The 13,581-nt window shown below is 48.3% G+C and overlaps 2 protein-coding genes across 2 annotated transcripts in view; one reads left to right on the top strand and one right to left on the bottom strand.

Annotated features, from left to right (window-relative positions):
- Positions 1-143: 143 nt before the first annotated feature.
- EIF2D (eukaryotic translation initiation factor 2D) lies at positions 144-6,624 on the top strand. Its single transcript, XM_057387473.1, has 15 exons — positions 144-269; positions 1,319-1,509; positions 1,681-1,764; positions 3,259-3,349; positions 3,427-3,534; positions 3,840-4,120; positions 4,217-4,334; positions 4,807-4,852; positions 4,991-5,094; positions 5,214-5,372; positions 5,464-5,553; positions 5,663-5,758; positions 5,965-6,085; positions 6,207-6,381; positions 6,476-6,624. Exons 1-15 carry the CDS (start codon positions 214-216, stop codon positions 6,544-6,546), a joined length of 1,791 nt encoding a protein of 596 aa, XP_057243456.1. The 5' UTR covers positions 144-213; the 3' UTR covers positions 6,547-6,624.
- Positions 6,625-7,088: 464 nt separating this feature from the next.
- RASSF5 (Ras association domain family member 5) overlaps positions 7,089-13,581 on the bottom strand; it is a gene marked incomplete at its 5' end in the record, with an annotated part of 17,191 nt that continues 10,698 nt past the window's right edge. Inside the window, 4 exons of the mRNA XM_057387474.1 lie at positions 7,089-10,123; positions 10,725-10,840; positions 11,145-11,442; positions 11,952-12,065. Of these exons, the coding sequence (XP_057243457.1) occupies positions 9,971-10,123; positions 10,725-10,840; positions 11,145-11,442; positions 11,952-12,065 (681 nt within the window). The remainder of the gene's footprint in view (positions 10,124-10,724; positions 10,841-11,144; positions 11,443-11,951; positions 12,066-13,581) is intronic.

Genomic DNA, 13,581 nt, shown 5'->3' with positions numbered 1-13,581 from the left:
AAGCGGGGTCACCGGGACCCCTTTTCAAAACCGGGGCGAGGGCACCGGGACCCCTTTTCAAAACCGGGGCGAGGGCACCGGGACCCCTGAGGGCGGCGGGCCGGGGGTCGCGGGGGCTCGGCGGGRCCGGGCGCCGTTTCCAGCCGGACGGTTTATGGGCGCGGACGGCGCCATGGCGGCCGCCGCGGGCTGAGGGGACGGCGCGGGCCCGCCATGTTCGCCAGGGCGTTTCGCGTGAGGGCCAACACCAGCATCAAGGGCTCGGACCGGTGAGTGCCTCGCCGGGATCTCCGCCGGGATCTCCGCCGGGATCTCCGCCGGGCCGGGGGGACGCGCGGGGATCGGGGTCGCGGGCGGCGATGCCCCCGGGAGCGGCTGTTTTCACCCTCTGCCTGTGATACACTCCCCGGCCTGAGCACGGAATGTGCGATTCGCTGGAAGGTGCTGCTGTAATTAAGCCACGTTTAATTGAAATGTTATGCCGAGGCCTGGACGAACCTTCTGTGCTTATTTATAGCAGCTTTCAGTGCCTAACGGRGCTGTAAGTGAGCTGGAGAGGGGCKCTGGATAAGCRCATGGAGTGACAGGACAAGGGGGAATRGCTTTAAACTGAAGKAGGRGAGATTTAGGTTGGATATTGGGAATAAATYGTTCCCTGTGAGGGTGGGGATGCCTTSGCACACAGAAACTGTGGCTGCCCTGTCCTGGAAGTGTCCAAGGCCAGGTTGGAGCTGCCTGGGATRGTGGAAGGTGACCCTGCCCATTGCAGGGAGTGGAACTGGATGTGATTTAAAATCCACCCCCCAAACTATGTATAATTCTCTAATTCATTATTTTCCTGAGCACTATTTCTGGGCTGACTTAGTGATGGTCCAAATTCACTGCCCACTTCTGTGAATGACCACATAAACCCCTCCGTGCTGTCACTGTGGCTTAAACTCCGTTTAAAACTGGCAGACAGGGAAATCTGGCTGTGCCCTCCTCCCCCTCCAGCTGTGGGTGACAGGCTGGGCTGAGCAAATGTGACACTYCCAGGTTTGTGAGTGTCATGAAATCACAGCATAAAACAGAGGTACTGGCAGCAAACAAGCTGAAAGCAGAGGTTTAAGGGAGATACAAGCAGGGCAAATATATTTACCCTTTTCTTGGTATTCCTCTTACATAATTTGTGAACCCAGACACAAATGMTTCAAATCATTTCCTGTGAAAAGGTGGGAATCTCAGGAACAGCCAACAAAACAGTAACAGCAGAACTGGGAATTATTTTCAGGGGTGGCATAGACAGCTTTGTAATGCATTTGGGATTTTATCACTGCAGGAGGAAGCTACGGAGTGATGTTGCWGCAGCTTTTCCCACCCTGAGCAGTGAACAGCTGGCTGAGTTGATTCCAAACAAGGAAGAGCTCAATGTCATCAAAATATACTCTCACAAAGGGGAGGCCATCACTGTTTACATGAACCACAGGAACCCAATACTGTTTGAAGCTGAGAAGGTTCTGTACCCAACAGGTAGGGGGGAGGGACTGGAATAATCCTCCCTCCTTGCTAATTATGATGGGGTTGTTTTGATTTTGCTTTTCTTCATTATCCAAAGAGAGTTTAGCCTTAAAGATGGGAAGAAACAACAGCCAGAGATGTTCATAATGATGCATTTTTAAATCTGCTTCTGTTTTGGGACAGTGTACACTCTGTGGGTCTACCCMGACCTTCTCCCTGCCTTTTCAACATGGCCCCCAGTGCTACAGAAACTTGCTGGAGGAGCAGGTAAGAGCATCAAAACTTTGGCACTCTACACTGCAAAAAGAAGTTGCCTTCAGGGCTTTTTAGRTGTTTTCTTTCACAGGGGCAAAAATGTACTTGAAACAAGTAGAAAGAATGAGTACTCAAAAATAATTCGTGGTGGTGTCCTAGAAAAGAAATAAATTAGCTGTAAAAAGAATTTGTGAATGGAACAAAGTAGGTGAAGCTGTTGAAATGCATAACCTGTTCCRTGTGGGAGTCTCAGATTTGGAAATACTTTCTCAGGGTAATAAGCAGCTCTGAATTGGGTCACAGAACTTCCTGTGCCATTGGTCTGTCCCTTTTGTGAGTTCCTTTGCTGCCACCCTGCTTCCTGCCAGTCCCCAGGTGAACAAGCTTATCCTGTGGATAAGAAGGGRATTTGTATTGGAACCTACAGTGAAACCACTGTCAGCCAAATGGTGGATTGTGCAGGTGAGGTTGGAGCTGGATTCCTGGGTTACTGGCTCTACCACCTCATTATGGATCAAGACTAACAAGAAAGGAGTTTGTTTTCTGGAACCTGCTTTGGATGCAGTTCAGACTCAGGAGAATCAGGTCATTATAAACTTTAAATTGCTGAACTGCTCGAGCAGAAAAAGATTAAATTGCAGCTGCTGCAGCCTTGGTCTCTACCTGGCAGTGCTCACATAGGAKGAGAAGTCTTTTTCCATCACACAGTATCTAAAGTAGAACTCGGGTTTCTCTGCTTTGTTTGATTCTAGGGAAAATAAAGTGCTTGAGTGTGTAGCTGTGATAGACATCTGAGCGAGCCTCGAGCCTCGCTGCTGACTCCTAATGACCCAGTTTCTGGGGAAAAAGACTTGCTAATGGGGAAGGACATTGATGAAAGAGGCYTGCTGGTCATTCATCGCCCGTGGCAACCAGGCTACCTCTGGGCAGGATCCAAAGATAAGGAGCTGGCCAGGAGACAATGGCCACGAAGGCAGGGGGAGAGGTAGAGCCACCTCTCAGAAAGGAGAGGAGAGGCTCTTCAGTGCTACAGACTCAAGGAGATTTAGGAAGCATTCAGTTCCTGAGAGCAGCATGTTTTGGGATAGCTCCTCTGTGAATTCAGATATCTGCTGTCTGCCCTGCTAATTTACATAATTCACTTCTGCTTACCTGGTTACATTGAGGCCTGTATGTGATTTCTGTCCCAAGCCATGTGGAGCTTTGGTTGCACTTGCAGAGTTCATTCTAGACTTGGTAAAAAGAGTTGTGACAATGAATGGGGCAAAAATTGTTGGGTTCTTCAGCCTCCTGTGCAGTTTTTTAGKATRTGCCCAGYACCCTTATGAGTCGGATCCCTTMYTYCACGTGGAAAAAGCTCTGCCTTACSAGGAGAAATGGAGAATCCTGTTCTCTCTGGCGTGTGCTCAGCTCGTGTTTTTGCTGAGTAACGGGAGGGAGGGGGGCGGAGGAAGGCGGTGCCTGAGCTTTTCATTGAGAAATGGATGCGCTTCATTCTTCCCGCAGATCTGATGCTGCCAGGAGTTGTGGTGCCACCTTCTGGCCTCCCTCGAGTGCAGCGRGGCACTCTCTGTGCTGTCACCCTCCTGGGAAACAGGTACAGAGCATTCTTCAGTGTCACCACAGCACCGTGTGTTTGTGTTGTCCTGCTCCAACATTCCCTTCTGTCCTCAGAGCTCCTGTGGCAGTTGGAGTTGCTGTGATGTCCACGGAGGARATGCTGGCTGCTGGAATGAAAGGGAAGGGCTTGGCTGTGCTGCAYACTCACCTGGATCACCTCTGGTGGGTAATTTGCCTTTGGTAAAATGTGCAACAAGTCTCATATTTATACTGGAATCCAAATCTGTGCCCCAGCAGGATTAATCTGTCAGGCCAGTTTACTGAATTATTTGGGTACAGCCTAGATAGGACCATTATTCAGAATTTAAGGAGGAAGATGAGTTTAAAGTAAATTTTATAGTTTAGAGATTGCAGAGAAAGACCCGTGCAGCCACCAGTGCCTTTTTTCAGGGTGACATTTGTCCCCTGTCCTGTGGTTTCAAAGCAGCAAAAGGAAAGCTGTGTTCTGCTTTTTCTTCCTTTTGTAGGGAATATGGTGACAAATCTTATCCTCCTACCTTAGCTCCCTTGGTAACGGATTCTGCTGCAAAGGAGAGCGCTGGAGATGAGGAAGAGCTGGAGGGGAAGGAGYCTGTCACCAACTGCTCCCCTGAGCCAGAGCAGCACCTGGACATCAGGGATTTGAGCCTGAAGGACAGAGACAGTTGTGCAGAACTGCTGGGAAAGGAGGAATCCCACGAGAACAGAGCTGCAGAACCAGCTGAGGATGCCAGCACAGAGGATGCTGASGACAGTAGGACTCCACAAGGTATTTTGGGATACCAGTAAAACCAAACCATGTCCCTCTGGTTTGCTGAAGCCCACAGATAACTCTGCCTCCCTGTCCTTTTTTTTTTCCCTGCAGAGCAAATGGATGCATTATTCAATCAGTGCTTTTTCCATGCCTTAAAATGCAAAGTAAAGAAGTCAGATCTCCCTCTGCTCACCAGCACATTTCTAGGCAGCCACATGTTCTCCTGCTGGTACGTGGGAAGGAGGTGGAACTGGGATTTGCATGTTGGGATTTGGTCTTTAAAACATGGAGATTGAGTGGGATATTTAGGAAGAAGTTGTTGACTAAAAAGTAAAATTCAGTTTTTATCTGAAGCTATCTGTACTCATTTCTGACATCAAATACTTTGATCAAATACAATCATTATATTAAATACTTGGATGTAAGGATTGTCCAGACCTGGATTTGCACTTGGTACCAGCTTGAGTTGGCTGACATTTGTTTCAGCATAGTTTGGGCACCTCAATGGCTGCTTGCCTGCCCACSAGAACATCAGCACCAGTTTCACTCATCATATTCTATTTATTAGCTTCTTTGAAGTAAATCTTTCTCTGTGTGATTTGTATTCCCACTGTTAAGAAACTTCTAGCATGAGTAGCAAGATTTGAGAAGAAATGAAGGGTGACTTTTAACTAAAGAACTTTTAAAAAATCCATTTATAGCCCTGCTGGAAAACAACTGGACATAAAGAAATCAAGCTATAAGAAGGTGAGATTTTTCTGTTGGTTTTGGTGGTGKTTTTTTTTTGCATTAAATTTAAWAAGAAACAGGAGAGAAAAAGTTTGAAACACAGGAGCAGGAATTTAAAGTGCTTGACTCCACATTTGTGATTGTTGCTTCCTTCAGTTCTCTAAGTTCCTGCAATGCATGCAGCACCAGAAGATCTTACAAGTGAAGGAGCTGCACAAAGGTGTGGAGAGCATTGTGGAAGTGGACTGGAAACACCCAGAGTATGTAGAATATCACAATCTTTAAAATAGYTTTGAGTCTCTGAAAGAAGGGAGTGGATTCTGCTGCTTCCAGCCTCATTTCCATCCCTTTTACTCACACCAAACAATTCTTGTTGCAGCATTAAAGCATTTGCAGTGCCTGAGGGACTTTCTTCGGCCTGTGCTGCCCAAGTCAGCAAGAGTGAAGACAGAGAACAAGTGTACCATGCTCCTGAAATCATTCCACTTTATGGGGTGTCCACAAAAATGATCCCACTCTTTCAGGAATCTGGACACAGGTAAAGCACAAAAAAAAAAATGGAGAGACCAACAAAACTGCAGTTGGGGTTTCTCTCTTAGTGCCAGAACCTAAATTCTCTTTCTCTTCAGAAAAGGCAGTGTCCTCTCAAGCAGTGAAGTGAGAAACATCATCATTAACTATGTGAAGAGTAATGAGTTGGTTGATGAAACAAACAAAAAGTAAGTACAGCTGGGAATTTTTCTATCCTGCTTCCTTCCACAGCAGAGGCTGAAATTAGAGGAAAAAAAGTGACCTGGTTTGCTCCTTCTGTGTGCTTTTGTTTTGTAGCTTTGTAAAGGTGAATGCCATTCTGTGTGACTGCCTGTTGGATAAATCAGAGCAGGATGAGATCTCACACCTTAAATGGGATGAACTCTTGAGCAGGTGATTGTTCTCTCMGTGTCCCTTCCCAGAATTACAGAGATTTATTGCCTGCAGCTCAAAGCCCCATGGTGGGAGCTGTCTGATTTGTAATTTCCTGCAGATAAATGGGAACAAGATGAGATCCCTTAAGTGGGACAGCCTTTTGAGCAGGTGGTTGTTTTCTCAGTGTCATTTCCAGAGTGACACAGATTTGTTGCATTGTTCAGGTGCCTTGAACGACTGCAGCCCTTGCACCAGGTGACATTTTCTGGCCAAGAACCCGTGGTGAGGAAAGGAAACATTGAGCCCATCGACATCACCATAGCACAGAGATCATCCAACAAGAAGGTAAAAAAAATAGAAATAAAACAAGTGGGGTTGAGCAGCTGAGATGCCAGGTTTTGAGGGCAGCTTTGGCAGTCATTAAACCCTCAGCACTGATATTTGCAATCATTATGAACCCCCATAGGTGACAATTATCAAGAACCTTGAGCTGTATGGTCTGGACCCACAGTGTGTGGCCAACRCTCTCCAACAGAAGGTCCAAGCCAGTGCCACCATCACCCCAGCACCAGGAGCAAARGACAGAGTCCAGGTCCAGATCCAAGGCAACCAAATCCATCATCTGGCCAAAATGCTGCTCGGTAAGAGAATTCTGGAGCTGTTGACAGCAAAATGGAGATTTTAATTCTAATTTAATTCTTCCTTAGCTGATGTGAGCTCTTGGTTGTGTTGCAGAAGAGTATCAGCTACCTCGGAAATACATCCAAGGCCTGGAGAAGGCTCCAAAGCTTGGCCGGAAGAAATAGGAGAGAAAGGATTGCTCAGATCTCATTATTTACAGARGTGTTTTCTGCCAGCAAATCAAGGATCATGTACAGGCCCTGTTCATTCCTAAATGACTCCTGGATGTTTACAAGGTCTGGAACTCACCCAAATAATAATAATATTGCTCCAGGTGTTCATTTTTCATAAAAATAAACAGCTGAATAAACCCCCTGGAGTTAATATTTTGTGATATTTTCTGGAAGTTGATATTGAAGTATTGGATGCTACAGTGGCTTTTGGGGACTTTAAAATTCTTGCTTTGCATCAAGGGTATGTAATAAACTTCACTGAAATGTGAGAAAAATACATTCCAGTGCAACATCCTGAGACAACCCAGTGTGTTTTGCCATAGACTCTGTTTGTCAGAAGTAAAACCCACTTGGGTTTAGATTTTATCCTTTGAAACATTTCCAGGGATTGAAATCAGACATTTCAGCACTGAGAATTAACTATATTAGCTAGACTTTGGTAGTTTATATTATTTTTATATATATAAATACATTTTAATGTATGACAGGAGCTGTAATTTATCACAGGTAACAGTTCTCTCTCYCCCAGCTGAAATATTAAGATTAATGGAACACTTTGGTCGGGTTTTCACAGGGGTGAGATGTTCTTTAGCTCTTCAACARTAGAGTAGGAAATTTAAATTCATTTCTATGTAGGATTCCTGTATTTCCCTTTAGACTTAATCCATGGAAGTTCCACAGAAGGGCACCAGGAAAAGAAACTCAAGAGATTTCAATTACTGACAGTTTTATTATCATTGTCTCTTACATTGTCTGCTTATGAACAAATAGTTCCAAACCTTCAAAAAAAGCTGAGAGTGAGACATTTTGTAAAAATGCCATAGAATTACTGGGGAGTAGTAAAAATAAATTACAGCATTGCAAAAATGCATTTCACTTTGCCATAGAAGCTCTACTATTCCATCCTATACACATTATTTTACAGGTTTTACAGTAGCCATGAAAAATAAAACTCACACGACCTAGGCGAGACAATTGCTAACCAAAGGCACTGCCAACAGGATTTTGCGCTTAAAGGAGGGGCAAATACTTCTAGAAACAGCTCAACTGACCCATGAGGATTCGAGTTTCRACACCCACCAACTCTTCAAATGCCCCTCGTGTTGAAAAAATGAAAAGAAAGAGCCCTCCTGGGGGTAGGAGGTTTTCAGCAGCATCCACAGTGATTGCATACGAAGCCATGCCTTCTACAAACTGTCAAAGACATGCTGGGGGCTGGGAAGGGAGAGGGGACCTCACCAAAACTCACCAAAAAAAAAAAACCAAAAAAAAGGAAACCTGCACAGCTCTCAGCCAGAAAGAAAAGGGATTTCAAACCAAGCGTGTGGCTCTTCCCTCTCAGAGCCACGGGCGGTTTTTACAGCGTTCTTGCCCGCGGTGGAACAGAAGTATTTATACGGTGCTGTCAAGGCTCAAAGCACCAGATAAATGGGATTTAAATGACTTCACCAGTGACCAGTGAAGCACTGAATCTGCTTGTAAGCGGCCAAACAGCCCCAGAGCATGAGAATTGCTGCTCTGTGGCCGCCAGCGCGTTGTTAAAGGTCRTTGGGTGTCGAGTACAGTACAGCAAACCCTCGCCGCTGACCAGAGCAGGAGCTGAGCTTGGCAGAAAAGTGCCTTTCACACAAACCGAGGCCTTGAAGTGATGCAGTTACTCTCACGTGCTCTRGAAACAAACATACTCAAAATCTGGAAAAAAAAAGATCCCAAGCAGTCACCTGCAAGAAAGAAACAAAACAGCTCCTCATCCCTCCACGAACACAGCGGCCTCGTCACACCAGTACTGGGGGCACTGGGGGACAGCAGTGACAAGGCCTCCTCACACTTTCTTTCTTAGCCCAAATGCAAAGTTTTCACACTTAAGGGAAAAAAAAAGGCACTGAGGTAAATTTTAGACTCCTCCACGTTCCCCAAGAAGCTGCCGCCTCCCCCTCCCGCTGGATGCAGGTGGGATCACAGCAGCCACAGTGAGCTCGAAGGGACAATCGCTGATCAAATCCACACCGATCCCTTTCCCTGCTCCATCCCAGTCCAGCATCACCTTTCCCCAGTCCCTGCACTCTGCTGTGCTGTAAACAGAGGGGAGGCTGGCCCTGGCTGTGTGCAGCGTGCTCGGTTTGAAGCACTGAGGGTAAACACGGGGCCCATCCTCTCCCCCAGCCCRGCAGCGATCCCTGCACAGCACCATGGAGCTCGAGGCCTTTTCTGAGGGATGCTCAGCGTGGTGGGAGCCCTGAGAGGCAGAGAGAGACTTTGCTGTCCTCTCCGAGCTGCACGGAGAGAGCAAATGCGGGGAAGCTTCCTGGACGTGCAGGAGAGCACCAATTGAGTGTGGGGGTGATGGGATGGGGCACAGGGATGGGGTGACAGAGGGGAGCAGGAGGAAGCGCAGGTGAGGGGAGCAGAAAGCACCCAGGAATAAGAATTCCCTCACTTGGGGCCACCTCCACACCGAGCCCTGGCTGGGACTCCTCTCCCTCGGGGCCAGACAATCTCACAGCTCAAAATCTGCTTTGTGAAGGGGTTTTGAGCTTTCCTGGGCTGGTCTGATGGACAAATATTGCTGAATATTCCATCCTGAACCCTCAGCCTGTGCCCCAACCATCATCTTTACCATTTTCAAACAGAATTTCTGAAAACATAGGTCCCGATTCCTACAGAGTAGAAAACTGGTAAAACACTGGTTAACTCAGCTAAGCATCAGGATATTCACTGTTRTCCAGCTCTTTTCAAAATCAGAAGTCAAACAGAACCAAAATGAGTGATTTTCCTGCGAATTACCATTACCAAGTTGCAATAACAATTACTACCAGACTGCTGGGGTGTTGCAGCTGCCTTGGTGTCATAATCTGACATTTCCCTGGCTACCTGAGCCCTGAACGAGTCCATCCAGCGCCGGCTAAAGCTGCAACACCCACGTGGGTTGGCGCAACAACCTCCTCCCCTTTTCCTGTCGTGCTCTCCTTGTGAAACCACAACTGGGCCACGAGGGCACCGTGGGCTGCAGCAGCTCCAAACAGGAACCAGCAGCTCGCTGGGAGGAGTTTCAGCCAGCAGATGGGTGCTGTTGGGTGTCACACCGAGAATTTTCCAGGGAGGCTCTGCGGTGGGTGGCACAGCTGGAAAGCCGACCAGCAGCTGGGTTTGGTTTTGCTGAAGCTGTTTTAAAAACAGGATTCCTGTTCTTGGACTGGCTCTGGTCCTGGGAGAAGAGGTTTCAGAAGAAGAAAATGCCACAGGGTGTTTTTAGGGGTGCAGGGAGCCAGTCCTTACAGAAGAGGGARGAGGGGGAATGACTACTAAGGTGTCCTGAGAAGTCTTTTCATGTAAAAACAGTCTCTAGCTTAGTCTGGTGCCCAGTGCRCCCCAAAGGTTATCCAGGTTTGCTCCTGGCTTCTTTCAAGGTTTGTTGCAGTCTCTGTTTGAACCTCTCGTACTTCCTGTGCACTTGCTGGATTTTGTCCTTCTCTTCCTTGTCCAGGATCATCAGGAAGTTCTGCAGCTCCGGRATGGAGAACGCGTCCCACTGCAAAACCAGCAGAAACGGGCAAAGTGAGCACACACCGTGTGGGGTTTGGGGCTTTTTATCTCTGAATCTGTGAGCAAGAGCAATAAAATGCATTTTAAAGTATCTGATCCCCAGGGATTTTGATCTCATGTGGTGAGAGAGATGGGATAAGGGGGTACAACACAAAGGACCACCCCAATCCTCCCACCCCACAGGGGCAGAACCTCACAGGATACAACAGCTCCCAGCACTTGCTTTATTATGGTGTGGAGCAAGATTTCAACCAAACCTGGCTGKGAATTTATTACCTGAGTGTCCCTGGCTTTTACTTAAATTAGTGGATTATTTAAAACAGCATTCAGCTAATCTAATTAGCGAGGATTAACCCTGGCGTGGCCCTGCTGGGTTCCATAAACAGATTACGGGGTGGCCATCAAAACTGGCCTCAGCATTTTCACAGCTCCGGCTGGAATTGTTTTAAAAATTCAGATCCTTTAAAAGACCAACAGAGGGGAAAGAGCCCCTTTTTGTGCTGCCTCTGCCACACATCTCCCAGCTCTGCCACGTGCTCCACACCTTTAACTTTATATGAAAAACGAGATAAAGAGTCACCAAATACCTCGACTTCCCCTGTTTCGTTTTCCTTGAGCACAAAACTCAGCACGTCCGTGTCAGGGCCCGCCAGCAGCCGCAGGTACAGGGGGAACTCGGTGAGAGGGAGCTTCTGGAAGAGCACTGCAAGGGGACAGGAGACAGCCACGGTGAGATCAGGGCTGCCAGGGCAGAGGGAAGCTCAGGAGGCAGCTGGAGCATGGAAAAGGATGCTCAGGATCRAAGTGGAAGGGGTTGAGTCTCTCTCACAGCTTCTGTAAGGTCTCAGGTGGCTTCACCTCCTTCTGAAACCATAATTCCGTGTTAACTGAAGCAGCATCACCTCCTGTGGAGGTCTGGATTCACCTGGATTTAAACTTTGCCTCCTGACACCCCAGTGAGCCCCACAGGACACCAGAAAGAACCCAAACTCAGGGCCTGAACTCACCTTGCCCATCTTTCCTCATCTCCTTGAAAAGTGCAAACTTCTGGGGATTATCCACCACCATGAACTTCTTGAGGAGCCCCTGGATCACCTCGCTCACCGTGGTGGTGCTGCTGATGTGGAGCTGCTTGATGGCGTCCAGGGGCAGGTAGAAGGAGGTTCTTTTGTCCGTCATCTCGGCCAGGTTGACCTCCTTGAGGGCATCGTAGATGGATTGGGGCCGGATGCCAGCGGGCACCGTCACAGGACGCCGCAGCTTCAGGTGCACCTTGATGAACCCCGTGTACGTCCCATCGTCGTTCTGCAGCAAAACACACGGGGTCAGGCTCCAGAGAGCTTCTCCAATCCTTTTTCCACCATGAGAGGCTGGTCTGCAGCTAGGGGTGACAGCAGGACCTGCCCCCCTCCCCGGGAGTTCCTTTCAGGTCTAAAATACCCCGTAATTTCGGGACAGTCACTACTGATTTTCTCTCGGCAGTGACTCATCCCTTCCCTGTGTCTGTGGGATCTTGTTTGGCTTCAAACCCATCCTGCTATGAGGCAGTTATGGAAATTCCATTACATGGAATTTGTAGTTGCATTTAATATGAATTTGGAACCCCTGGTTCAGCAGCATCTCCCGACCTTATTCCTTACATTTTATKCCCCATTTAAGAGATTCTCACATCTCCCTTGCATTGAAATCACCATTGGACATTGGCTGATGCCACCAGAGGTTCTCTCATTCCACCCYCAAAATTGGAGGAATCAGGAGAAAATCCTGGTTCTGCACAACCCAYCCAGGATGACTCAAACCAGCCCAGTACGCACCAGTTTCATCAGCAGGCAGTTGGTGACCTTTGCGTTGTACTTTTCAATCTTCTGCTTGATCTCCTGGACGGTCGGGGGCTCGGGTTTTTCCTCCTCGACTGTTTGTGCCACATTCTGCAATCAGAAGAGCYGGGCTTGAGCTGCTTTCTGTGTTGGGTAACACCCCATCTGTTCAGCCCTGCTTTTTCCTGGGAAAGCAGGAACGGATCCTGCGCACAGCCCRRGCTGGTGACGCAGTTGGGGACGGTYCCTGCAGCCAGGAATGCRCAGAKTGTCACATCCCAACCCCAAAACACCTCTGCACACCGGTGACAGGAGGTGGACAGCCACACAAAACTCACCAACTGGTGGCACAGAGCAGTTGAACATCCCAGTACAAACCAGGGCAAAAAATCCAGCCTTTAAACCCACTTTGAAAGCAAAGCCACCAGTGAGCATTTATTGACATAAATAAAGTGGAGAAAAAATCCCGTCCTGTTTCTGACATTCCCAGCTCTAACTCCCCAAAACTCAAACAGCTTCCAGAGGGTTCACCCAGGCAGAACCTGAGTTTAAATCTCTCAGTGCTCTTGTCCAAAGCTTGGAAATGATAGCTGGGAGCAATAAAAGCACACGAGCATCAGGCTGGCTGTGACTAATAATAAACCAGGCACTGCAGGGCCAGGCTGAGCATCCCAGAGCATGTCAGAAACTGCTCGGTGTCTGCCTGCGTGGGCTCACCCAGAGGGGGACAGGAGCTGCTGCTCACCCAAATTTTGGAGGATTTTCCTCCAAAACCAACAGCTCTGACCTGTAGGTGGGCTCTGCCTGGAGGGCACCCGTGGAAATGTCACTGATGAATAATCACAGATGGTTAAGGTTGGAAAAGATATCTGAGATGGAGTCCAGCTGTTAACACAGCACCATAAAACCACGTCCCCAAGGGTCACATCCACAGGCCTTTGGAAGCCTTCCAGGGCTGGTGATCCCAACACTTCCCTGGGCAGCCTGAGAACCCTTCCATAAAGAAATGAATTCTTTTCATTATCCAATCTAAATCTCCCCTGGCTCCCCTCCAGCCAGGAGGGCAGCTCTGCCTGCTTTATCTGCACCATCTGCAGCAAACAAGCCTGCGTGMGTGTTGGGCAATGCTCAGCGGGCTGGATCTCCTGCACGGGGCTCTGCTGCCACCCCATAACTCACCCCCTTCCCTGGAAACTCACCCCCTTCCCCCTTCCAGAGCCTGAACTCTGCCAGCACAGCACAGCACTCCCAGATTTTACGTGGGCTGGCTGGCATTAGCAGGGAGCAGGAAGCGTGGAGGGATGTGCCATCAAGGCTGGGAARGCTCAGAATGAAAACTGTAACCTCTGAGAAGGGGGAAAAAAAKRGARAAAAAGGCAGCTTGGGGAGGAAAGCTTGTCTCATCCCAGACAGCCCCGAAGCACACGCGACAAGGATGCAGCAAACTGTAAATAAGCCAATATTGCCCAAGGCTGCTCACGGTATTTCTTTCAGGAGGAGATTCAAGCAGAGGACAAAGTGAAATCCTGGTTGCAATCTGGYAAGGCAGCTGCAGTGCTGGGGCTTGGGAACCCTGAATTCATTCAAGCAGTTCCCAAGGGATGGGTCACGATTTCACCATTTCCAC

This window comes from Malurus melanocephalus, unplaced genomic scaffold, assembly GCF_030028575.1.
Source record: "Malurus melanocephalus ecotype Western Australia unplaced genomic scaffold, MMel_1.1 scaffold_1221, whole genome shotgun sequence".
Classification (NCBI taxonomy): Eukaryota; Metazoa; Chordata; class Aves; order Passeriformes; family Maluridae; genus Malurus; species Malurus melanocephalus.
This window is presented reverse-complemented; position numbering and strand designations above follow the sequence as displayed.